The sequence below is a fragment of the Musa acuminata genome, chromosome BXJ1-2 (assembly GCF_036884655.1).
Source record: "Musa acuminata AAA Group cultivar baxijiao chromosome BXJ1-2, Cavendish_Baxijiao_AAA, whole genome shotgun sequence".
Taxonomy (NCBI): domain Eukaryota; kingdom Viridiplantae; phylum Streptophyta; class Magnoliopsida; order Zingiberales; family Musaceae; genus Musa; species Musa acuminata.
In genome coordinates, this window is record NC_088328.1 from 30,593,167 (window position 1) to 30,619,270 (window position 26,104).

General features: G+C 39.3%; 4 protein-coding genes across 5 annotated transcripts; 1 reads left to right on the forward strand and 3 right to left on the reverse strand.

The window, feature by feature from the left end:
- The first annotated feature begins 5,552 nt into the window (after positions 1–5,552).
- On the forward strand, positions 5,553–10,020 carry LOC135609428 (probable mannose-1-phosphate guanylyltransferase 1). Its single transcript, XM_065102705.1, has 5 exons — positions 5,553–5,712; positions 7,382–7,540; positions 8,726–8,788; positions 8,878–9,117; positions 9,185–10,020. Exons 2-5 carry the CDS (start codon positions 7,430–7,432, stop codon positions 9,854–9,856), a joined length of 1,086 nt encoding a protein of 361 aa, XP_064958777.1. The 5' UTR covers positions 5,553–5,712; positions 7,382–7,429; the 3' UTR covers positions 9,857–10,020.
- A 29-nt stretch (positions 10,021–10,049) lies between these two features.
- Positions 10,050–13,836, reverse strand: LOC135609425 (pentatricopeptide repeat-containing protein CRR2, chloroplastic-like). The gene is made up of 2 exons (XM_065102697.1): positions 11,416–13,836; positions 10,050–10,301 (listed from the first exon to the last, which is right to left on the reverse strand). The coding sequence occupies exon 1, from the start codon at positions 13,737–13,739 to the stop codon at positions 11,733–11,735; it is 2,007 nt and encodes a 668-aa protein (XP_064958769.1). The 5' UTR covers positions 13,740–13,836; the 3' UTR covers positions 10,050–10,301; positions 11,416–11,732.
- A 908-nt stretch (positions 13,837–14,744) lies between these two features.
- Positions 14,745–19,260, reverse strand: LOC103974227 (uncharacterized). The gene is made up of 2 exons (XM_009388998.3): positions 18,040–19,260; positions 14,745–15,335 (listed from the first exon to the last, which is right to left on the reverse strand). Exons 1-2 carry the CDS (start codon positions 18,486–18,488, stop codon positions 15,110–15,112), a joined length of 675 nt encoding a protein of 224 aa, XP_009387273.1. The 5' UTR covers positions 18,489–19,260; the 3' UTR covers positions 14,745–15,109.
- A 2,965-nt stretch (positions 19,261–22,225) lies between these two features.
- On the reverse strand, positions 22,226–24,854 carry LOC135613263 (18.1 kDa class I heat shock protein-like). 2 transcript variants are annotated; one of them, XM_065110369.1, is made up of 2 exons: positions 24,344–24,854; positions 22,226–22,335 (listed from the first exon to the last, which is right to left on the reverse strand). In XM_065110369.1, exons 1-2 carry the CDS (start codon positions 24,840–24,842, stop codon positions 22,241–22,243), a joined length of 594 nt encoding a protein of 197 aa, XP_064966441.1. In that variant the 5' UTR covers positions 24,843–24,854; the 3' UTR covers positions 22,226–22,240. The 2 variants fall into 2 exon arrangements, with proteins under 2 accessions (XP_064966441.1, XP_064966445.1); XM_065110373.1 differs by having other exon boundaries at positions 22,230–22,339; positions 24,329–24,854.
- Between the last annotated feature and the right edge of the window lie 1,250 nt (positions 24,855–26,104).

The window sequence follows — 26,104 nt, forward strand, 5'->3', positions numbered from 1 at the left end:
ATGATAACAATTGTTTGAAATAAAAATATATATATATACATACAGCTTCAAATCAGAGAGATTTCTATCTTAACCAATATTTCTTCAAGTATGTGACAAATGTGGAGCCTTCATCATGTAACAAGAAAATTATATTATCAATAGTCTGATTGTTTTTGGCTTTGTTAGTGAAGAACATATCTTGTTAACTCCTAAAAGGCCCCAGCTTAATCTGCATTGTCAGCTACCACCGGCCAACCTAATCTCAGAACTCCTTTTACATCTTGATTTGTAATAAGTAGCATGAAACCTGTCTATTACATGCATTAATCATCATCATCTCCTTTGCTTTCTTTGTCATGGAGTGCTGTTGCAGCTTCACCTGCAGTAGCTTGGCAGCCTCATTTTGCTTGGTTTTGCAGCATATTTCATTTAGTTTTTTCAGTTTTTAAGTCATGCAACCCAAGTAGGATAAGTGGTCATGAAATAGAGTGGAAGATTGCCAAAAACAACCTATTTTCCACAATGACCATGTTTTTGGCTTATGGTCTTGTGAGGTCAGATGTCCAAAGGATGGTGCAACCTCTTTACTAAACCTGCATTATACTCAATAAAAGTGCTAGATGATCTTTGGGACTACTATCTATAGGAAATCTCATTATGTGTGATTGTATATTTTATTTCTGTGAATCATTTATCCCTCTTAAAATTTACTACTTTGTGTTTCATTTTCTTATCTTCATTCTGTGTGCAATGGTGGCATAGTTCATGTGTTCCTCTTTCTTATTTTTTTTCTTTGTTTGTATATACAAGTTTAAGGTCTAGATTTTAGGGTTAATAAAAAGATGTGTTCCATTATTTAACTAATATGCTAACCAAGGTTCGCAATACCGTACCGTACCGGTATTTCGACCTGGGCTCGGTATCGGTACGGTACGGTATACTGAGCGGTACACCCAGGTGTGCTGAGTACTGTAGCACTGCTACAGTGCTACAGTGTACTCGGACCGGTAAGAGGCGGTCCGCGTACCGACAACCTGTCGGACCGATACGTACCGCCCGTATCGGGCGGTACAGTTCAGTACGGCAGACCTTGATGCTAACATATCATGGAATTTAGATCTTTACAAGACACTTGATGCACAATCACAAACTAGATTTCCATACATGAATATTTTGTTTAGGAACCCCTCCCATCAAGCTGCTGATCAAATTGCTTTTGTCATCACTATGATTGGGACAATAGTAATCACTTTCAAGTGTATTTTTTCTCTTTTGGGTGTTCAAAAATATTGACTAATCAATGAAGTCCTTATCACTATTAACAATCAGAAAGCATCAATGTTCACAATAGACCTATGATGTCAAAAGATTCTTTCCTTATGATCCTCAACCAGACTCCAAACTGATAGATCTGATTTGTTCAATTAAGCTTGTAAGAACATGAGCTAAATTCTAATGCAGATGGCCTCACAAGTTGAAGAATCAATCTTTCTTAGAGGTTGAATTCAGATCTGCATCTTTGTACTGCATTAAGCTTGAGGCCTCACAAATTGCTGTACATGACATTTGAGTCAACCTTGAGGCCAAATCTTGATATGAGGCACAGTATTACTGGGATTACTGACACAATTGATGCTACTGCTCTCACATCAGATACATGGAAAGAAACTGAGTTCATTTGAACTTAAGTATCTTAGACCAATGATTTGGACATATCAAGTGTAGCCTCAAGTATCTTCTTCCCGTCGTGAAAATGATATTATAGTGTGGACATAACGAGCGATGACTCGAGTGATCGATCGTTAATATTTTTGGTTGGCTCATGACTATCAAGTTAATGAATCATTTATCGTATCAGGTCATATTATGATAACTTTCTTACTAATGCTAGTTTGGCTTAGTTACCATGGTCAAATTATTTCTTGTGCAATAGATGAATAAGGGCCCACAAGGAAAAGCCTTTTTTGGGCCCAACAGAAGCCCATCTCCCATGTGAACATTTGTGTCTGCATGTAGCAAATTTGATCAAGTATAGGGCTTATTTGCAGGAAAAAAAAAATTGAATGGCCAAAAAATTAGAAATGTGTTAATAGTTTAAAGATAACTAAGCTGGCTAATTGTGTAAAATGAATCTTGTTATGTTTCTTTCTTTGTTTGAAAAAAAACAGAGAATTTTTCAGAATTTTTTTGTTCCAACTTTATCTCACAGCAATTTTTGGTTATCTAAAGCTCTTGTAATCCGTCGTAAAACTGATACTTAGTGGCTAATGAATCGATATGTGTGAATATATATAAATACTTTTGAAGGTATATAAACTTAAACCTTTAAGGTACATTGATATAATACATTGAAAGAAGCTTTGAAATACCACTGTGAGTGTTTCTATTTTAAAGAATAAATATTCCTGTCTGACTTAAAACAGAATGGCCAATCAAATTCAAAGATGGATAGTGTAATTGATCTGGTCATTTAATTCATTTAAATGTTCAACTAAATTGTAAAGGAGTTACCTTATCATCACACCAAGAAGAACATGAGAAGATGAGGCATGTAGAATGAACATTCCTGGGGAATTAATTAGATTGATATGATGTAAGTCCATTGTGTTCCTAATCTTACAAGCAGGTCAGCATTGGAGAAGCTCAGGAGTGCATCAAAGACAAAAGGACAAAGAGTATGGTGGTGCAATCTGAAGGCAGGACACCGTAAAGTTCTCTGCTGTTCTCGGTTGGCAATGCAGTGGATGTCTGAAAGCCAGAATGCATACATGAAGAAAGGAAGTCTGCATCAATCAGCCTGTATCTGCTAGACTGCATGAATGCCTGATGAGTTTTTACCATGTCTTCTTGCTTACATAATCTGGATGAGTCTATTATCCTTTTGTCTGGTGGCAGCTGCAGATTTGATGTCTGATGATTGCTACTAGAATGAGTCCTTTAGCTGCTGAAGTGTTGTGAAAGAAGTCTGAACGAGCTAATTTACAGAGCATCAAAGTTGCTGTCAGGCTCAACTTTTGTTGCTGTGCAGATTACTACAGATAATATAGATCTTAGGATATGGAGTCTGCCATCTTATTCAGTTTTGCTTGTTCATAACTGGTGGAGCTTTTTCTACCATTAGTGTCATATCACATACAGAATTGAGGGATGGAGTGTTTTTGTCCTCTATCATTGGTGTTGTAACATATGGGAAAATAAATTGATATCCAATATAATTTCAACACACAGAATTCAGAGGTACCAAATATAATGACTGTTACAGCTTGATCAGCTCAACTATCTCATTGAAGTAAAATATTTTCTATAATCATCCGAGTTTAAAATATTTTTTTAATATTTGGATCGCAATAGTTTCAATACTATAGCGATGGTTTCTTTATATGATAAAAGAGATCTATCTTTTATCATTTCTTTATGTGATAAAAGAGTTTCAATACGAAAATCTCATCGGATATATTTTTATCATTCCTTTTGATTATCATATTATTTTGTCTATCTTTACAGTCCAAGAAATTACATATTGAATCTCTAACATCTCCTTTGAATGACAATCTAAATTGAAGAAGAAGAAGAAGAAGAAGAAGAAGAAGAAGAAGAAGAAGAAGAAGAAGAAGAAGAAGAAGAAGAAGAAGAAGATGGCACTTGGTGTGTGTCACACAGGTCCACCCTTCCACATGATAGCCTTGTCAGGCTGCTGTGATCAACAGCAGAATCCTTATTGCCATCTGGTGAAGATGCCCAGCAACAGACCTTGCTATTTTCATGGCTTCTGCTGGTGACAGTCTGCAAGTGAAGCTGTAGATGAATCCCAACGAAGTGTGAATTATTGGGAGAGGGAGGGGAGGGGAGGGGACCTCCTTGCATGTCTCCCCTCATGTCCAAATCTCACACTTCTCTTTCGAGTACTGACAGCAGCGTAAAGAGGAAATAAATAAAGGTATCAGTTATATCGCGCATACAGACGCAGTCTCCGATCAGCCATATGCCCTGTAACCTTCACAGGAACTTCCAAGGCTAAAAGCAAGGAGGGGTGGGGGAAGGAGTTCATATCATGCACCATAGAAAATGTCAGCTACAGGATGCAGAGATTCTTGTGGAAGCCAACAGATTTATGAATCCCATTAGAAGTTCGCCATTGAATCATTGATCAATGTTTCAGGCAAATTCTAGTTTAATACTTGCACTTCAACTAAAAATCCATGCCAATTCTATCAAAAAAATAAAAAAAAATCTCCAATAATCCTACCAAGGATTATGATTAAATGTTTACATTTTGAACAATAATCGAATTCATATCGTTGATTGATGAGTCATAGTTTTCAGAACCGAATCGATCACTATGTCGATCATACTTTAATTCACATCGATGGGTAAGTTTTTTTTTTTTTTTTTTTTTTTCTTCTCTCCCCTTTACTTTTTTTTTTCATTCTTTTTTTATTTAAATGATTGTGAAATGATGGTCATTGTATTAGGTCACTATGATGATAAAAGAGAGAGCGACATGAAAGATGATAGGAATTCTTTTTGATGTGATATTTCTCAAATATCCGCTATTATAATTCAACTTTGCTTCGAAAATAAAAATATTATTATCTTGATTTATTCTAACTCGACTAATTATATATAAATATTTATATATTTCAATGGAACCAATTCATCCGATATAGTATCAATTATTGTCCTTCCATGATCGATCCAATATCACAAAATATATATATATATATATATATATATATATGAAAAAAGTTTCAAGTAAAATAAAAAATCTTTAAATTTTATGACATCTTCTTCATCCGACAACAGAGGATAATGTCACCAATATCAAGTAGGCCACATCCACTAGCTTTGCCGGTGGCGACCATAGAATTTTCTCTAGTTTGATGGAAGAAAACAAGAAAATAAATGCAATCATTGCCACTACCATCCTTGGGTAGATCTATCTACTGTAATCACATTTTTGTACTATTAGTCATCTAATGAAGAGACCAATTAATGCGATGCCGACACAACTCATCAAATAATTTTGACATACCATATATTAATACTAATAATATATGAGAAGGATCTTAGTATTTTTCTTTTTTAAAGTTATACATATATCCAAAGACAAAATGTGTTATTATTGAAGAGTTTTATTGTGAATAAGATGATTTCATTTATTGAGGTAACATGTATTTACATTGATCTCTCTCCATCGTATGTTCAAATTATATATTTAAATATATAATTAATCTTCAAATTATAGATTGATTGAGGATTAGAGAACGTAGAGTTTGATATCTCGTATTTGTCTATATCATGTTCTTTTATCAATCATGCACTCGTAAAATTGAGTTTCTATCAAGAATATCAATTTTGGATCGATGCAACTGAAATATTCTACGTGCTTTATGAAGAAGTCTAAATTGATATAGTATAATCTTATTTATATCAAGATAATTATATTTAAATTCAAATTCTAATATTGCTGACAGTAGATAGATAGATTGGATCTCTTCTAGGAACCGACCGAAGCAATTATTTACATCAAATCTAGCGGGGCCAATACAGGGGAGACACGCATCTGTGCGTGCCGGTGCCGTTGGCCACCCATGGAAGACGCCATTAAATCTCCTGCTCTCCTCCTTTCTCTCTCCCATCTCTCCCTCTCTCTGAGCTCGCAGGGAGAAAGGATTGGGTTTCGCCGACATTTGTTTCCGTCCTCCGACCGTAATCCAACCATACGACCCGGTAAGATCCCGTAATCTTGACGCTGCATGCAAGCTTTGTCTGCCAGCTCGCCATTTCCTTCTTTGAAGGATACTTACTCTGCAGTCTCTCTTGTCAGATCTTCTGTACTAAGTCTACTTGTGAAGCTCTTTGTATCCCTTGCTTTTTTGGTTTGTTTTTGTTTGTCGTGCATTACTCTTTGTTGTCTTCACCTTCTATGACTGTGATCTACTTACGGACCGGAGGTGGGAGCTGCTTTCAGTCTTTAGTCTCACCCCTCATTTTTACGAGTTCATAAGCTTGATTTGCTCATCGGTAGCTTTTAAGAGGATTTTATGGTCTTTTGCATTCGTAAGTTTGAGTCGATATCAACACAGAAACTCAGATCATGAAGAATTTTTATGCTCGTTGGGATGGATGTTAGCTTGACTGTCTCATTGCTACTTCTAAGGGGATTTATGGTCTGTTTTGTATTCGTATGTTAGTCATTTGCAACAAAAAAGAAACTCAATTCATGAAGAAGTAGGTTTGTTTTATTGTTTTAGGGATCTCAACTTTCTTTGAGGTTTAGGTTTCTTCCCTCGAAATGACAAGTTCATAAGCTCAATTTTCTCACTGGTAGCTTTTAAGTGGATTTTATGGTCTTTTGAATTCATATGTTGAATCATAGCAACAAAGGAACTCAATTCATGAAGAACTAGAAAGAATTCTTTTATAGTACAGAGGATCTTAACTTGCTTGAAGTTTCGGTTTCTTCCCTCTGTGTGACAAGTTCATAAGCGTAATTTTCTCATTTGTGGCCATAAGAGGATCTTATGGTCTTTTGCATTCATATATGTTGAATCAATAACAACAAAGAAACATAATTCATGAAGAAAAAGGATTCTTTTATAGTATTAGGGGATCATAACTTGCTTGAAACTTTGGTTTCTTCCCTCGAGGTTACATGTTCATGAGCTTAATTTTCTCATTTGTAGCCATAAGAGGATGCTATGGTCTTTTAGAACATGCATTGAATCAATAGCTACACAGAAACTGAACTCATGAAGAACAAGGATTCTTTTATAGATTCAGAAATCTCAACTTGAAGTTAAGGTGAAAGTATTTCTAAATGCGCATAATTAACTAATTAGGAGGATAAGTCAAGCTACTAAGCAAAGAGGAAACTGAACCATTACAGTTAAGTTGCCATTTGGTATATAGATCATGGTTAACTATGCTGAAAAAGCAAAAGAAAGGTACTTCACCGGAAATCTACTTCAGTTGCTGCAAAAGTCAAGGTTCTTTGGCTTCTTGCATGGATGAATCCTGCCTGTGCGCGAGCTGGAATCGACTTCCTGCATTACAGCTGAAGCGTCACGACAATTCGCTCCAAAACTGTTGCGAAATTTGCGCTTCCGATGACACCTGCTTTGCCTTTTGTAATGCTTCTCCAACTGCTTCATTGCAGCTTTCAGCTTTCAATTCCTCTAGTGTTATTGCTTTCTTAGCACGACTCCTTTACGCATGCCCTATGTTTAGAATCCAGGAATCCCTGAGGACACAGTTTTACAGTTGTATCTGCATTTATAGGTATCAAAGTAGAGTTGCTACGGAAAGGAACTTTTATAGCAGCATGCGGCAAACTACTTGGATGGACCGTCTCATCTTTCTTGCTTTACATACCTGATTTCTATAATTTGATGAGCAGGGTAACACAGCAGCCACCACACCGAGGAGGAAGAGAGGAGCAACAGGCATGAAGGCGCTGATTCTTGTTGGAGGATTTGGCACTCGGTTGCGTCCCTTGACGCTCAGTGTCCCCAAGCCACTGGTTGAGTTCGCAAACAAGCCCATGATTCTGCATCAGGTATAATAATCAGAGTTGGAGTTCTCTACATCTCAACAAATGAGTTCCATGATGATGAATTTGGTTCTGCATGCAAGATGGTTGATGATCTGAGCACTGATTTAAGTGTTGCATGTTCTGATTCTGTTTGTTCTGCAGAAGGGAGAAGATGACATGTTCAAAGATCTTGCTCGATTCAATAAATTACAGCTGTAAATAAAAAGATGATGACTTTGTAGAAAGATTAACCTAACCTTGTTCATCAGCTGTAAATTGATTATAATTTAGGAACATCGTAGGGGATAAAAGACACACAGCCTTTACAACAAGAAGCATCTTATTAGTCGGCATAACCTTCTTTTATATCACTTTCAATTCTTTTTAGGTAACATCAACATGTTTATCTTTTGAATAGTTATGATTTGTTAGGTTCAATCAATCACAGCTGTCAACTATTACACTTAATGAGGATGTCAATTGTAGAGAAGCACCTACTTTTCTTCAGCTATAAGCCGGCTAAAATTGAGGAAAGATGGTAATTGTCCTTTCTTTACTGCTAATTGGCTAAAATTGAGGAAAGACCGTGTTCGATTCAATTAGTCAGATCTGTAATTTTGCTTATAGAAAGGTTAATTCTTCTTGATCAGCAGCAACGCATTCTAACTAGACGCATCTCGACTGCCATATCCTTCTTTGTATCACTTTCAAACATCATCATGTCTAGTTCATCTTTTTCTTGTAAGCTATGTGACCGCATGGCATCCGCACACATCAGGGGTCCTGCGTAATCCAATTAATTACATCTGGAAACTTCTACTCTTAGTATATGTGCCAATTGTGTAGGAGCACTAAACTTCTCTTCAGCTACAAATTGACAAACAATTTGATTCCTTCAGAGCTAAAAATTGACAACACTCAAAATATGGAGACCGAATGATTCCAATGGTCTCTTTGCATCACTTCAATTCCATTTTAGTTCACACCAACGTCATGACTTGCCATTACTGATTCAACATATAAACTTTATTCTGCTAGAATTGCTTCTTTCGTAAGAAAATTATGTATTCGATCAATTCTTGAGGATAAGACAATTTGAGGGCATTGAAGATGATAAATCAATGTACTCATACTAGTTCTTGATTGTGTGCAAGTAACACTGACCTCTCCAAGTTGTGCATTGATAAGAATCGTTTCACCTGTCTTCAGATTGAAGCTTTGAAAGAGGTTGGAGTGACAGAAGTTGTTCTTGCCATCAACTATCAGCCTGAGGTAAAACTTCCATCTTTGCTAGCCTCTACAGTGTGCAGTCTTCCTGCCTTGTTCTTCGACCTGTGCCAACATCATCAGTTCCATTGCAGGTGATGCTCAACTTCTTGAAGGAATTCGAGAACAAGCTCGGTATCAAAATCACCTGCTCCCAAGAGACTGAGCCACTGGGAACGGCTGGGCCGCTGGCTTTGGCGAGAGACAAGCTGGTAGATGGCTCCGGCGAGCCCTTCTTCGTCCTCAACAGCGACGTCATCAGCGAGTACCCGTTTGCCGAGCTGATCCAGTTCCACAATGCACATGGTGGAGAAGCCACGATTCTGGTGACCCAGGTATCGAATGATCCGAGCTTCTGCGGCTCCTCTCGTCGATCATCTGAGCTCTTCTTGTTCTCGGCAGGTGAATGAGCCGTCCAAGTACGGCGTCGTGGTCATGGACGAAGAAACTGGAAAGGTTGAAAGGTTCGTGGAGAAGCCTAAGGCCTTCGTCGGCAACAAGATCAATGCGGGCATCTACTTGTTGAACCCCTCGGTCCTGGACCGCATCCAACTCAGGCCCACCTCCATCGAGAAGCAGGTCTTCCCTCAGATCGCTGCAGACCAAAAGCTCTTCGCCATGGTGCTCCCCGGGTTCTGGATGGACATCGGGCAGCCCAAGGACTACATCACGGGCTTACGGCTCTACCTGGATGCCCTGCGGAAGAAGTCCCCCAGCAAGCTGGCCGCCGGCTCGCACGTCGTCGGGAACGTGTTGGTGCACGAGACGGCCGTCGTCGGAGAGGGGTGCTTGATCGGGCCGGACGTGTCGGTCGGACCGGGCTGCGTGGTGGAGGCCGGGGTGAGGCTGTCGAGGTGCACGGTGATGCGGGGCACCCGCATCAAGAAGCACGCGTGCGTCTCCGGCAGCATCATCGGCACGCATTCCACCGTGGGTCAGTGGGCGCGGATCGAGAACATGACCATCCTCGGCGAGGACGTGCACGTCGGCGACGAGATCTACAGCAACGGAGGCGTCGTCCTCCCGCACAAGGAGATCAAATCCAGCATCCTGAAGCCTGAGATCGTGATGTGAGCAGTAGAATCTGTCTCTACAAGTGTAACCAATGGTGTTTGTGTGTTCGACTTTTGTGCTGTGCGTGCGGAACTAAGTTGGCAGATGGACTCTCGTGGTAGAAGTCATCGCAACGGATGTATGTTTTACTCCTTTACATCAAGAAGCTGTTTACATGTGTGTTCTTTTTCCTGACAGATAATTCATCTGCATATCAAGAAATCATTGCAAACATTTTATTGAGGTTTAAACGGCTGATACAAGTCTTAGTAATCTAAGGAAGATGACAGCTTATCTACTTCATAAACCTACTACATCTGGGACATCAAACTGGGCACTGCGCTTGTCATCTGATGCACAGCAAAAGCAAGTTCCATTCCACAAAGTACTAGAGAAGCAAAGTGAAGCTTTGATTCCATCTTCATCACCTTTGATAGCTTCTCAGTCATTCTTTGGACCTCCATGCCTGTGAGAAACAAGGGCAAATATTTCAGAATTCATGGGGACCTAAAACTCATAACTTGGTATAGAAACCGATGGCTCTAACTAATGCAAGAATTCTCTAATATACGCAGTCTCATACGTACATGCTGAAGGATGGTTTTCATGAGTTGATCGTGATCATCCAAATCGTAGAGAAACAATCTTATTATATTAGATGATTTCATATGAAAAAGGGAAAGAAAAAAAAACACTTAATTGTCACCATATATTGATGTGTTCACCTTTGTAGATTTGTCACATTCCTTTGACATTCTTCTTGGCTAAAATATATTATTAAGTCTTATGAGATAAAGAAATAAATCAAACTTATACAAACCAAAACTAAATATTAAGTTTATGATATTGTAAAGAGACATTTTTTGCCTACAAAAATGATAATAAAAATATTTTCGTAAACATTACTAATCCAAGAACTCAAAACTAATTTGCTGCTTTTCCTCAAGGAAAGAAATACATATCAAACTAGAAAGGAAAGAATTACTGCATCAAAGACAAATATAACTTATATAAAATGAAACAAAACACTGACTTTTCTCAACAATATATTGCTCAGTTTTTGGTTCAGTGGATTATTCTTTAACACAGCACTTGAGAGGTGGAGTTGGTTCTAATGATTGTTTAACATTGTCTTGCTAAAGAGTGGGCTTCAAATCTACTGATCACTCCAAGGTTAATGTTCACGACTATGGCACAAGTTAATTGATGGGAGCAGGACATCGAATTGGATGGTGGAAGAGGAGAAGGTTGAAATGAAACTGATGAGCTTGGCCAAGACAATGAATGAAAAATGGGGGTTTTGGAAGAGGCATGGCTTGGAGACTTTGTTGAGTTTTTGTTAAATGGTCAGTTTAACCATAGGCAAGCAGAGGAGACAGTGGTGGAGATAATAGTTTCTTGATTGAACAAAGAGAGGACACAAACCATGTAGCTCTGTTGTTATTTTCAACTGATTATTGACCTCAATTGGACATCATGCATGCTACATCAGAAGTCACCAATATGCAATTACTAAATTTAAGCAGATTTATTGCACTCTTTGCAATGAAAAAAATAAATTTATGAAGATATATACTCACTGCAAATCTTCCTCATCTGGTTTTGTTTTTTCACTTTTTTCTTTCTCCGCTTGCTTGAGGGATAGAGACTGTTCACTCTTTCTGAACTATTATGTCACAAGGTACAAAGGATTATGTTAACTTCTGATTCCAGACCCCACAATTTTTTTTACCTTTTTCTTGAAATACATGCTTATGATGCCTCCTAACTAGATTAGTGATCGATACACAATGATCATAAACCAAAACCCAGATTCCAGCATTCAGCCCAGTATAGGCTCAAGTCACCAGTGGATGTTGTACTGTGAATTTTCTACTTAGATATTCACCGACTCATATTACCAATAATCTGAACATGAGCAGACACCATCCTTGAAATGATGGAACCGATTCACATCTCTAACGAGAATCTCTCTCTTTGAAAACTTTGAGATAAACTTTGTGACACTATGACAGTCCTCACACAATCTAAGGTTCTTTGTGATCCTAATTACCTCACCATTGCCACTGTTTATGAGCCCAAATGCAACAGCCAATTTTTCACTGTGTCCCAGTAAGATCCTCTCTTTTTCTGCCAGTTCAAGATCATAGAGGACAATTTTGGTGTTTGGAACATACCCATTGTTCTTCATCTCATTCACCAGCTGAACAAGCAAAGCATGTAGCTGCTCAATCTGTGGGTTCATTTCATCGACAGATACAAATGAGTACATCTTCTTCTTCACCTCAATCCAGCTGCAACCAGGCACCTTCTGCAGTTCCTTGGCTTCTAAAAGCTTCTTTACTCTGGTCACCTCTTCCCACATCTTGGCTTCTGCATATATATCTGCTAGGAGCACATAATTCCCTGCATTTACTGGTTCAAGTTCGAAAAGACGGACACATGCTCTCTCTGCAAGCTCCACATTGCAGTGGACCCGACACGCTCCCAGTAGAGAACCCCAGACTGTGGGACCTGGCTCAATTCGCATTCCTTCTATTATCTTTACTGCTTCATCTAGTTGTCCTGCACGACCAAGTAGATCAACCATGCAAGCATAGTGTTCAGAGCGAGGCAAGATGCCATGTTCCCGGGACATTGACTCGAAGAAGCTCTTCCCCTCATCGATGAGTCCAGCATGACTGCAAGCCCCCAGGACACTCACAAATGTAATGGGGCTTGGTGATACTCCAGCACTGATCATATCATGAAAAACTTGGATTGCTTTCTCACCAAATCCATGAATACCATAAGCTGATATTATAGAGTTCCATGTCACAACATCCCTGCGATCACTCATCCTGTCAAAAGTTCGGCGAGCCATCTCAAAACTTCCGCATTTTGAGTACATGGCAATTAAAGCATTTACGACAGACAAAACAGAGTCAAGCGCATTCCTAAGAATGTAAGCATGAAAAACCTTTCCTTGTCCCAATGCAGCCAAACCAGCACAAGCTTGAAGAGCATTCACCATCGTGACAGCATTAGGAACAGTCTCAGGTTCCGTCACCATCATCTCTTTGAAGAGTTCCAGCGCATCGAAGGGCCTCTCATTCTTTGCATAGCAAGAAATCATGGCACTCCACGACACCACATTCCGCTCGATCATCCCGTTGAAGACTCGTTCGGAGTACGTGACAGAACCGAGCTTCGCGTAGCAATCGATAAGAGTGGTGACCACATAGACCCGGGACGCGAACCCATGGCGACAGACGTGGGCGTGGATTTGTTTGACTCTGTGGGGAGCCGCAGATGGGTGAGAGGAGGAGGCGATGCAAGCCTTGAGCACGTAGGAGTAGGTGAAGCTGTCCATGGGCACGCCCATCTCGCGGAAGAGGGAGATGGCCTCCTCGGCCTGGTCGGCTAGCGCGAGGGCCTTCAGGAAGGCGTTCCACACGAAGATGGTCTTCTCCCGCGTTCGGTCGAACACGTAGCGGGCGTTGTTGAGGCGGTCGAGATGGGAGTACATATCGATGAGCTTGGTGGCGAGGAAGGGGTCCTGGTCGAGGCCATGGTCGATTAGGTGGCGGTGGACGGCGGCGGCGTGGGAGGGGGCGTTGTGGCGGCCGCAGGCGAGGATGAGGGCCTCGCAGGTGCGCGTGGAGGGATTGCGCTCGTGCGGGAGGAGCTGCACGGCCTTGGCGAGGTGCCCCTGCGCGCACAGCGACTGGATTAGCCGGTTGTAGTCGCTGCCGGCGCCGGCGCCGGCGCTCGCGAGGGGTTTGAAGCAGGAGAGAGCTCTGAGAGAGAGCAGCGGGGGGGAGTAGGAGGAGGAGGAGAATTGGAAAGGGCGACGGCGGGGAGGGAGAGAGAGCTGTTGGAGGAGAGGGTGGGAAGCCAACATCGGAGCAGGCGAGCTGCGCATGCAGCGGTGCAAGGTGGGGGAATCCCGGTCTACGCGGGAGCACAGGAACGGGGACGCGCGGCTCCGATTACGAGCCACATCCACTACGAGCGTACGCTGCGCTTGCTGAAGGCGGCCGCTTCCCTTTGGCCCCACCGAGGACAGGGAATCCGCTAACCAATAGAATGATGGCACGTGGTTGCATAAAGTTAAAAAAAAATAAGAAAGCAGTCCAAAATATAACGACAAACACACTCTATATAGAAAAAAATTTAAATATTGGATGAATAAATGACCACATTCTAAACTATTTTTGAAATGAATTGATCTAATTAAATATCATTTACCAAAAATTAATATATACCAACATGCTAATTGAGATGCAAAGATGTCTCACCAATTCTTTATGGAAACACTGCTTGGTTGGTAATGGAACATTGCGGATGTCAGTCCGCTAGATTCCGGATCCAAACATGATCCATTTATGAACACAAAACCAAGGAATCATACCCACTATTGTGGGCTAAGTTCAAATTGGATATCCAATAATGTTAATGAGGTATTTGGTCCCATTCACATTCTTGTCTTAATCATTCCCTAAATAAGATTGTTCATATATTAAATTTTGTACACATTTCATTCCCCTCCTCCTATATCTCAGTGTACACATTTTTATTGAACAATAATTACCATCTTCTCTACTTCTGTTGCAATTATATTGTTCATATGTTATGGTTTGATCCATAACACTAATATTTCTCCTTCAAAAAATAAAAATACATCTCAGCCATTACCCCACTAAATACCAAATCCTATTTTTGAATCAGCCCATTAGTGAAACAAACAGCGATTATATAATATAATTATTTGTCTAAATAGCAAATCCCACTGCATAGCTTGTCATGCTTCATCCATCCAAAGGTCTCTGACCTAATAATGTGGTTTTCTGCAGTGCATGGTTGTTTATATGATACATCATACAACTGAAACACTCGATATCAAATAATAAACATGGCTTCCAAGAGATCATACAAGCCGAAGCAAGAACATTTCTTCTCAAGGGGAGAAACAGAGTCTATAATATCAGTAGAACTGTAAACAAAGAAATTTACACAAGGTTACACAGATAACAGGCTCACAAAAGGTTGATTTGTCTAACAAGATGGTGCAATTTAGTGTGTTTTACATTCATATCAGACTCATACTTGATGTGACTTTTTGCTCTATCACTTTCTTTATGCAGAGCAAAACTTGAGACTCTGAACAATATTAGCTTCTGTTGAGATGCGATGTAGTTCCTTTCGCAGAGCTTCTTTCAGAGGTTTTGTGGTGTTGCTAATGCAGTGTGAGCGGCAAGAGAGACAATCTTTTGTCTGTAAAACATTTCATGTTCAGCCAGGAACGTTGAAGTGGAAGAGCCAGGAGACAACAAAGGCAAGCACCAGACATGCAAGCAGGAACTTAAGAAATCGGTGCCCCTGCCAAAAGCTCCGAGCTTCAGATGGTGGAGCAGGAGGCGGTGCTGCAGAAGTATTAGCCTCATTCCGTTGCTCTGAGGGTTCGTTCTCGCTCACACCAACCACGTTGGATGCAGTTGAACAACAAATCTCACAGATCCTAGAATAAGAAATACATACAAAAAAGTTTTAGGAGTCAAAATCAAAGACGAAATAAATGAGACACACCATATGAGTGGCTAATAAGCTGAGAGGATCTGATCGAAGATTGTCCATGTGATAGAAATGCTGAATCACAATGTCATACAAATATGATAAAGTGATGAAGGGGGGCTCTGGCACTAGCTTAGGACCTAAGGCGAAGTAAAGTCTGACAATATGTTCCATTCACAAACTTTATGCTTCTGCTTAGACTCTGACAACATATTCTAAGGTGACAAGGCATTGACAAATTTTTTGTTTGCACACTCATACTTAAATTGACAAATTCTAAGTTACAAAAGGTGCAGGAATTTAAACCAGTCAAGTGAGAAATATATCCTTAACATGGTATCACTGATAATATTGCCTGCATCCCTAGTAGACCAAATGGGTTAGATGTTTAAACCCTAATTCATAGAGGCACTGTCAGATCAGTTAAAATCACAAGATCGAACTGGAATGTCAGAATTTAAGATGGAGAAAAGGCCATCATCCTTGCAGATGCAGATCAATTCTTTCTTATGGAAGTGCCTAATACTCATGATAATTGATTTCTAACTTTCTACTACTGTTAATTTATGTTCTATAACCGTATTAGTTTAGTATTTTGATACTAAGATAAAAACATACATACATAAAATTTCTCCAATCTAATTAGAGAAAAAAATTATTTTTGTAAGTATCAGTGAGAACACTACTGTCCTCAAAAGTAATTGACATGACCATATATATGATTGTTATGTGCTGCCACATATACACGTGCAAGCTGATATGCTGCACTGCATTTTGGATTTGCAGTCCCCCTGCATAATTTGCCCAAATGTTGTCAACTGACCAAATATTATGCAGTTTTGGGTGTATACAAATGCAGCAGGCACAATGGATCAACTAAAAGTCTGGATCATCCATGGAATGTGATGGTGATAAAAGGATGTTTTATCCTGAAAAATACCCTAAGGCCTCTTCCAGAAACTTGAAATCGGAGCATGCCAACCAGCACTTGTGGTTTAGGTACTTGCTAGATAGGAACAAGAAAATAAGGTTTTATCATCCTTCATTCTTTGTTCTCCTTTCCCTTTACATCCTGGCTCAACTTAATCTCCTTTGCTACCTTATCCAGTGCCCTCACACTAGTCATATATTACCACAACTCCAATGCTTTATGTCACTGTTGGCCACTCTCTTTCTAATTGTTGATTCAACAGTCACTCTCTTTGTTAAATCTGATCTAAAAGTTGTTCGGTGGTGGAGAATGGTTAATATGTCTTAGTAATTGTATGCCTCTGCCTATAATTTTCATTCAACATATGACAAACAAATTATTGCATTTTCTCCTTATAGCTAGTTTTTCAAATTTATTATTTAATCCTAGCTTTTTAAACTACCCTCTCACATTATGCTAAAGTTTGTTGAATAACTAGATCAAGAAATTAAACCTTAGCATTTCCGCTTGTTGCTGGATTTACTTTAATCATTTTCTAAGTGACTAAGATTCATACATACTTTTTCAATTCAAGATATTATTGTATCATTTAAGACACAAACTAACTTCATATGGTTTATGTTAGCGCATCACATAAAATAAGAATTTTTGTACGTGTACCACAGATGTTCTTTGTATAACTGCCCAGCTCTATGAATTGGAAGCAGTCTAATTCATTTTCTTATTTGATTTTTTAGAAAATATCCAAGATCAGATTAATACCCTACCAATATGTAAAGAAATAGAAGATGGGAGGATAAGAGTCATGTGTTAATGAAGCATTTCTGATTTCATATAACACCACACCAGAAAAATGATAACAACAGCATAAGCCAATATTACTTGAGCTTTCCTTAAAAAGAACTAATAAGGTGATGGTACCTTAGTAGCTACAACTAGTAAAGGTAAAAGATCATGAAAAAGTTTGACAGGATACACCCAATAGAAAGAAAAATAAGAGGAAAAATCCAAAGAAGTTTTAGATATGCTAATAAAAATACATACACTCCAAGAAAATTTCAATAACTTGAATTCATCAGCAGTCACAGTGCAACCAAACTGTGACAGTAACCAAGGTGAGAGAACAATTTGAATGATGTGAATTACATGATATTAACAAGAGATAGAACAACTACTTATACAGATAGATTGTGGTGACCAACATGTCATTTGTGATAAGAAAATTTTAATATACCACACTTCTCCTAAATCTAAGTTGAGAAGATTGTGGTGACCAACATGTCATCTGTGATAAGAAAATACCACACTTCTCCTAAATCTAAGTTTAGAGAAGAAGACAAGGGGAATACCTAAACACCATGGAGACAGATCAAAAAGGAATCCTAGAGTTTTTTCTCCCCGATATTCACTCGTCCTTATCAGTTTATTAATTCAGAAATGAACTTTTCACCATGATTTTGAGCTTCCTACCTTACCACTGAAATATTCTATCACTTGATATATTGTTTTGGTTCTTCTATCTAAACCAATTTTTTCTCTTTCCTTTCATTAATAAAGAACATGTGCAATTTCCACATACATCAAATGCAGAATTGTAATTGATGTTCAACAAATATGGCACCATAATTCAACCAAGCAAAGACCATCCATTTCCTAAAGAACTGCATGACCTAAGAAGCAACTAAAAATTGCAGAAAGAATATGCCAAGGTAAAGCTTACTTGTTTCCTTTGATTTTAAACCATGTCTCAGCACACTGCTTGTGGGCAGCAGCTAAATCATCCTTGCAAGAACAACCTAATACAATGGGGGCTCCGGACTCTGGAGCCGCCTTCTCCAAGCTGAGATGACAAATCCTGCAATCTCGCTCAATCTTATCTATATCGATCTTCACCTCCGAAGCACCAGTCTCCGGATCATCATCAAGTGAGGACTCTGAGAGACAGGATTTTCTACAGGGCTCTGGAAATCCATCGATCTCACGGTCGGATGCACCAGAGACACTGCAGTCATTGTAAGTCGAACCAGCAAAGTTATAGCCATAGGGCGAATGCCAAGAATGTTCTTCGGCATCTGAGAAGCTGAGGCTATCTTCATCACTCTGGTTTAAATGAGAGTGGTGTGGTCCTTCTTCCATGTCCCCAGAGGATTTCTCACCCTTTTTAGCCATTTATCAAGGAGTTTAAGAACAGAACTTACAGTATGGCATGAAATGCCCCAAAAGTGTTGGTGTCTTTGGGTAAGCTGAATCAAAGGCAAGTAATTTCGACAAACACTTGACGCAAAACCTACTTGATGGTGTTTCTACATGTCGATCAAGTCCATTCATCAAGAAGCAAGAAGTCCAACAAGAATAAGAACAAGGCCCTTAGTCAAATATCAAGGAACAAAAATCCCAGAGGCAGAATCTAAAGATCATCCAAAAATTGAATCTTTCTACCAAAGACAACTCCAGTATGACACTAAAGTTCAACCAAAAAAATGTCCCAGGAAAAGGTCTGATCCAAGAGACTAGGCATAACTGCACCCAGAATTACATTAGACAAGCTTTTGTACCACAAAATTGGCCAAAAACCAGCACCATAGTTGGATTCATGCAATGCATCAAGAGATGGGGAGTGAAGGAAAGCAGCACTGGAGATGGAATTCTGTTGGCTTCCATCCTATGACAAAGAAGCAAAGTGCAGAAATGCTCCACAAACGAAGTAATTATTAAAAACAAAAACCAATCCACAGTGACCACATTAAGATCTTTCAGAGGTTTCTGCCTCTGTAGACTGAAGGAAAAGATAAGGGGGTACAGCAGATGGTGCAGCAGAGAAGGTTGAACTCTCTCTGATTGTAGGAACCAGAAAAATTAAACAAGAGGCATGGGAAAAGGTAGAGACCCAAAGAAATGCACAGGCTTTGGCATCTTGTTGACAGTGGTGGGGTCATTAAAAAAATGAAAGCAGAGAGAGAGAGAGAGAGAGAGAGAGAGAGAGAGAGAGAGAGAGATCAGGTTTAAACAAATAGTAAAGGTTTGCTTGCCCATAATCATAAACCCTTAGCAAGTGAAGTGTGGGAGTCAAAAGAAAGATCTCACAGTTATATGCACTTCTGTTTAATTATCACAAGTGTTCCTAGCTAATCGCATCCCTTCTCTATGAACAGTGACTCAGAGAGCAAAACTGCACTCTGATGCAAAATTTGGCTCCAAGTAAGCTCCCTAATTAAATCATTTTAGCATATGTATACTAGCATTGAGGTATTTTTATGTATTCATCATCTGAAATTACATAATGATATAGAAGAATAAATTATGAGCTATTTGGTTGAGATATACTAGGAATAAGAATAATATTTACCAAGAACAGGTATGATTGCAAGGGGATCCAATGTTGGCGCAGTGGGATCAGCAGCCACTAAAATATGAGGAAATAACAACGGTTCTTTTACAAGCATAACTATTAAAATGAGATATCTATCCAATCAAATTATACGTCACTGAATCATAAATTGAATCGATAAATCGAATGATCGGAGTCATACATTTAATTTTTTTTTAAATAAATAAAATATTATTATGTTAAAAGTATGAAAAATATGGATAATGTTATAAAAAAATTATTGTGATAAGTGACAAATGATGATAGAGACCGAAAACGAGAGATTAAAGATTAATGAATATTACAAATATTTTTTCCAACCTTATAATAAAAAGACCTAGATATTCTTGTGAAAAATATAATATCTTTGATAATAAATAAAAAATTAAGAACACGTGAATCTTTTTAAGATTAAGAAAATCTAACTAGTGAATTGAATCGAACCACCCATTGACATTCTAGAAAAGATTATAGCTTTTTATGATTTCATCTCACATAACAAAAAGGAGCATTACGATAATGCCAAGGAAGAATAATCAAATCATCTTTTTTCATACCTTATCATGCGTTCAAGCCACGCGTACCTTCCCATGGAAGCAATCGTTTCTTCCATCACACTATTGCACTCTTTGTTGTTTTCCCTGCAGTGCAGATTATAATGATCGATAACATCAAATGTAATCATGCATTTACTTCTTTTAACAATATATCTTATAAAAACTATTTCTTATCAAATATTTTCCTATACATAAAACGCAGAATTAACCTCCATCATGGCCACAGATGCTTTGAAATTCCACACGAATTTGATGGGTCATTTGGATCCACAAGAGACAATGATGCGTGGCATTAATGCGCCCAGAAACTTAAAGATATTCCCACCCTTTGCCCGTTGTGACCCACTTGAGTTTGTGCAGTGATGAAATCGGCCAAGCCTGGCTATTTGTTGTTCCACATGTTCACGCCCCTTTAGATATTCCACATCTTCCACCGCTGATTCCACCACAACGAAGGACCATATCTGAGATTTAGTATCACCTCAGATATAGACACAACCTGATGGGTACCTGCACACTTCATTCATTCTCAAAAACATCAGTCCATTCATGTACTCCAGAAACGATTCTTATTTTCAATTAATTAAAACTCGATACGACAATACGTGAAGTCTAATCAATGTTATATCGATGTCATCCAACGATATACCATAGCTTCTGGATATAAGGAGGAGCTTGAGACATCTGTTTATTAATTATGAGATATCTTATATTAATATAATGCCTAGAGAGAGTATCACCTTATTAAACCTGACGATCACAAAACTAAGACTATATAAAACAGTTTCTTCAGGTATATCTTTATTTTGAATGTATTGAAGTAAACTTGAGTTCCTAAGCTAATATTTTTTATGCACAATAACTTGATCATCAAAGGGGTCTCACTTTTACACTCCTAATGTAATCTTTTGAAGTAAGAAATAAGACACATATGCTTTCAGCCCATAAACTGATATTTTTTTATCCTTAGACTGAAATAGGATACAGAATATGAATATTTTCTACATACAAAATAAAATTCTCTCTAGCTAATCATTTTTTCTACTCTTCAATAGGTGATAATACTCAGAAAATGAACAAAATCTAATTAATTTTATCATGATCAAAATTTACTGTATCAGAAATAATTCTTTCCCTGTTGTTGCTATACAAAAAATACAAGTGTGATTCCAAATATTATTTATCACAAAAATATCATTATATTTTTGTATTGATGTATGATCTAAAATTTTGCATCAATGTAAAAGTTCGGTATGTCCACGATTAATCATGTAGAATAATATATCAAAATAGAATAAATAATTTCGAATGATACCATCCGGTACAGACGATACGTACTAGTCTGATGATATACCGGTACGTAGACCGCGTGTTATAGTGCTACAGTATTACACTGTAGCAGTGCTATAGTAGAGAAAAAGAAATATTTAAAATTAGGTATATCGTTCGGTACGTCCTGATGTATTGCTCGATATACTTTGATGTACCGTTCAATACATGGTATCGTATCGTATCGAGTCAATCTTGAAATATCGGTACGGTACGATATTGCATACCTTAAGAACGACTATAATAAATGTAAAGCAATCAACGGATAAGCATTAAATTAAAGCTTGGATCTGTAAAGGAAAGGCAACACCTTGTTAGGTGACAAAACAAGCACATGATCGAGTTGTTTGTTCTCTGCCGCACTAGTCCAGTTCCTTGAAACATAGCCTGCTTATAGGACCCGGTGGCAATCATAAACATCTTCACTTTGGGAGACATGTGAAACTGGGAGTTGTTGAGCAAGAGCAGGGTACCTTTTTCTTTTAAAGGATGGTTTATTTTTCTTTTCTTTTCTTCAGATGATGTAACTGCGTCGGTGGCATTAAAACAGGAGGAAGCATCAGTGATGATATTATTTCAGAATGAAAGACTCGTAGATGATTTATAACAGCAGCTCACCAAGGCCTCTCCATGTAATTGAATAAGTCCATATACAAGGTTTCGTAAAATTAGGTGTGCGATGGTGAGTTGCTTCTTTTTCTTAAAGCTGGAAGACATGAGACCGATCTTGCCAGTGTCCCATCTTCGGGGCTGTCCGTCGATTCTGCCTAATACTTGCAATTAGTTTCATGATAAAATACATGTCCAGAGAGAAATTACTAAAACAATAAAAACACAAATATTTTTATCAAGCAAATATTTATGAGCCAGATGAAGACTCAAAATGACTAAGAATAATCTAATATTGCTAAGTATTGAAAGAGTTTACTGATTGTTGAAGAAAAAATATCATTCACATCTTTGTTAACACAACGTAGTCCTGAACCATATGTACAGAGTCATTTAAAGTGAAAAATACTTACTCTCGAGTTGTTATCTGCATAAAGATCGAAATAGGTAGAAGCCTCCCGAGTTGATCGCTCCGATACTCAAGTTTATACCAAGGTCTATTTTTCTAATTCTTAGTTCTCTATATCTTTATCCGAAGTTGAGTACGTATTTTTATACGTGATATTAAGGAGATAAGAATATCCCATAAAGATTTCACAGGGAAGGCGATTTGTAACTAGTCCAAGTTTCCTATGGACTCCAAAGAATATTTCTATGAATATTTCACAGAGGAAACAATTCATAATCATCTCGAGCTACCATGAATGTTCTTAGCTCGAGACGATTATTAACTACCTCGCATGCGAAATATTTATAGGAATATTTTTTAGAGTCTAGAGGGCAACTCGAATTGATTAAAAACTACCTCCCTTATGTAATTTTTATGAAATATTTTATCTCCTAAGGTCAGGTATAAAAATATATCCTGAACTTCAGATAAGGATATATATAACTTAGAACTAGAAAAGTAGGCCTTGGTACTAACTTAAGTATTTGGAGGCTTCTTCTTACACCGGTCTTTATTCAAAGACATTAACGATATTTTTCCACACCAATATATATTGAACTTGATCCACAACTTAATAGGTTTAATTTTTGGGTTGATATATATTAACGTTGATCGATTTAACTTAAACTCATAATTAATTTTAAGATTTTAATATGGTATCTCTTAAAAAAATAAAACATAACAAATAGAATTGACTGTTGTTTCTCTTTCCCTTACGAACAAAAGGGAAGATGAATGGACACAAAAGGGTGATGATTGAGCCTTAAGTAGTTCCATTCATCGATCTTAAAATCTCAACGTAGTATAGGAAACAAGGTATTAAGCGACTAGGAAAAAAAAACACGAAAACATACAGCAATAAGCTTAAAGAAAAATCCTAAAGAAAATAAAATCTGGAAATATACTGTTTCGAAAGTATGAGAAGAGAAATGACCTACTAGGGTTACTAAATTATTGGGACAAAATGCGAGAAATTATTTGCACATGTAACAATCATGTTGAAATTTGCACATTAATGGGAACAAATTGTAAACGACAAACAAATCATAAACATGATAATAATTATTTTAGTAAGCATTCCTTTTATGAAGCAGCAATTTATGTCATGACGTTCTTCAACCAAGCTAAAATCTAACAGAACGATTCATTCTGCAAGGTCTCTTTTAAAAGATATTCACGTAAATGCCTGACATTTAGATCAAGGACAGCACCATCCGTTCTTCGGTGAATTCAGGTTCATGTAACCTCTACACTGGCAGGAAAAATAACAAACAGATGCAGAGCATCGAAGAAATATGTTTTCCAAGCGAAGCTAATGGAGAAACTCAAACACAGTATTGCACAAACGAGGATGCCGTGAACAGTCATAGGCACCTCGATACTGAACCCGAGAATGTGCAGCGGGATGGGGAACAGTTTACAGAGGCCATGAAACAACGGCATCTCTCTCTTTTCATTAACTTTCCGTAGTTACAGATTTAGAAAACGACAGCAAACACCATGCAAAACATCAAGCATAAGCAGGGTTCTGATAAAAGCATCGCTACGCAAACCCGACATCAACATTGTGAACCTAATCAAGCGTTCATACTAAGCTTATTTACGATTATTAGAAACTAGTAAACTGAAAGAAGCTAGACTCAGATCTGATGATTAACACCACCAAAGCATCATCTACTCCAAGTTTGTGCATAGTCACCAGGAACGCTCTAACCAGAGATGTCGATGGACTTGACGTGGGGCTTGTTGACATCCTCCTTGGGCACGGTGACGGTGAGCACGCCGTCCGCCATGGCTGCCCTCGCCTGCTCCGCCTTGGCGTTCTCCGGCAGCAGGAACCGCCGCAGGAAGCAGCCACCGGTTCGCTCCACGCGGTGCCAGGTACCGGTCTTATCCTCCTCCTCGTCCCTCTTCTTACCGCTGATCTGTAGGATACGGCCGCCCTCCACGTCCACCTTCACCTCCTCCTTCTTCAGCCCCGGGAGGTCGGCTATGAAGACGTGCGCCTCCGGTGTCTCCTTCCAGTCGACGAGGGTGGAGATGAGCGCCGAGGCTTCGCTCAGGAGAGCGGACGGGGGTCGGGGGACGGGGAGGAGAGAGGAGGAACCGAAGGGGACGCCGTCGAGGAGATGCCACACGTCGACGGAGATGGGGCCGAAGGCGTTGCTTCGCGGAGGGTTCAATCCGGAACCGGGGGAAACGAGCGACGCCATTGGATCGGTGGAAATGGTGAAGAGGGAAAGGGGGAATATATAGGGAAGTGGGAGTGGGTTTCTGGAAGTTTCTCGAGGCTCGTATGGGAGGGTGACGGATCGCGCTAAAGGACAGAAGAAAGAAAAAGGTATCGTACCCGAAAACTATACCAGGGACGTTGTCGTGGCCTCGGAACCTTCTCGAATCTTCTTGAGGCTGTAACGTCATGGGCTGGGTTTGTTATAACTTGGGCTGCATCCAGTTACCGATATGCCCTCGACAGTTATTTCGTTTATAAAAAAAGAAAATGAATACTATTAGTTATTTATTTAGTATATATTATGATAATTTGTAAGGTTCCACGTTAACGTGCATGAAAGCCGTCAAGCAGTCAACGAAACACAAGGCAGCAAAAAGGACGCAGGCAAAATGGTCGGACGACTCAAAGCGCTCCATGGGGAACGACCACGCGGGCTTTGAACTCGGTGCACACCACAGCAGGAAGAAAGCGAGAACGAAAGAGAAGAAGTCCATGGGAATCCCACCTCAAAAGACATGAAGCGAGAGCTCGTACTCGAACTGTCATGTCGTAGTAGTTATCTGACGTCCCTTTCCTTTCTCTCCCTAACTGCATGGCTTTCCCTTGCTCCGAGGACGATGAGATTCTTCTTCCGTCAGCCACAGCATGACTCCAAGCACATACCCGTCCGCTTAGCGTTCCACAAACGTACTGTTCCTGCTCATATTTTGATCCTTCACCGATCCCCACCACCCCTGGCTCGCCTTGATAAATGCCTCGCCAAGCTTCCATGGTTTCGCCGTCATCTCAGCATCTGGGATCAAGGATGTCCAACATGTACCGCGACGACTGTACCAGGGATAAGCGTGGCCGCAGAGGCTTCTCATGGCGGCTGCTGAAGAGTGCACGCTTCTCGGCGACGAGGTTCCTCGGCCTTGTCCATGCCAAAACCTCGAGGGCGGTGCGCGTCGTCGTCTTCTCCAGGAGTAGGAGGCAGATACCGCCTGGAGTTCCTTCGGACATGACGAATCCGCGGGGATTTGCTCCGCCCGATGTCGCCGATCACCTGTCGGAGGCCATTGACGACTGTGTCAAGTTCCTTAACTCCTCATCGAGGAGGTTGTCGTAGAATCTGCATGTGTGCTCCGTAGTTTGCAGCTTCGTACCAGCAGCTATCTATTAGCTTCATAACATACAATACATTTCTAGACTATCTATTAGCGTCATTAATGATAGATCTGCCTCTGTTTCCTGCAGTAACAG

Coding starts and splice junctions, on each gene's coding strand:
- LOC135609428 (XM_065102705.1), top strand. CDS start 7,430: ATGAAGGCGCTGATTCTTGTTGGAGGATTTGGCACTCGGTTGCGTCCC. Junction 8,789..8,877: donor CCATCAACTATCAGCCTGAG/GTAAAACTTCCA, acceptor GTTCCATTGCAG/GTGATGCTCAACTTCTTGAA. Junction 9,118..9,184: donor CCACGATTCTGGTGACCCAG/GTATCGAATGAT, acceptor TGTTCTCGGCAG/GTGAATGAGCCGTCCAAGTA.
- LOC135609425 (XM_065102697.1), bottom strand. CDS start 13,739: ATGCGCAGCTCGCCTGCTCCGATGTTGGCTTCCCACCCTCTCCTCCAA.
- LOC103974227 (XM_009388998.3), bottom strand. CDS start 18,488: ATGGCTAAAAAGGGTGAGAAATCCTCTGGGGACATGGAAGAAGGACCA. Junction 15,336..18,039: donor TTTAAAATCAAAGGAAACAA/GTAAGCTTTACC, acceptor TTCTTATTCTAG/GATCTGTGAGATTTGTTGTT.
- LOC135613263 (XM_065110369.1), bottom strand. CDS start 24,842: ATGGCGTCGCTCGTTTCCCCCGGTTCCGGATTGAACCCTCCGCGAAGC. Junction 22,336..24,343: donor CAAGTCCATCGACATCTCTG/GTTAGAGCGTTC, acceptor AGTATTAGGCAG/AATCGACGGACAGCCCCGAA.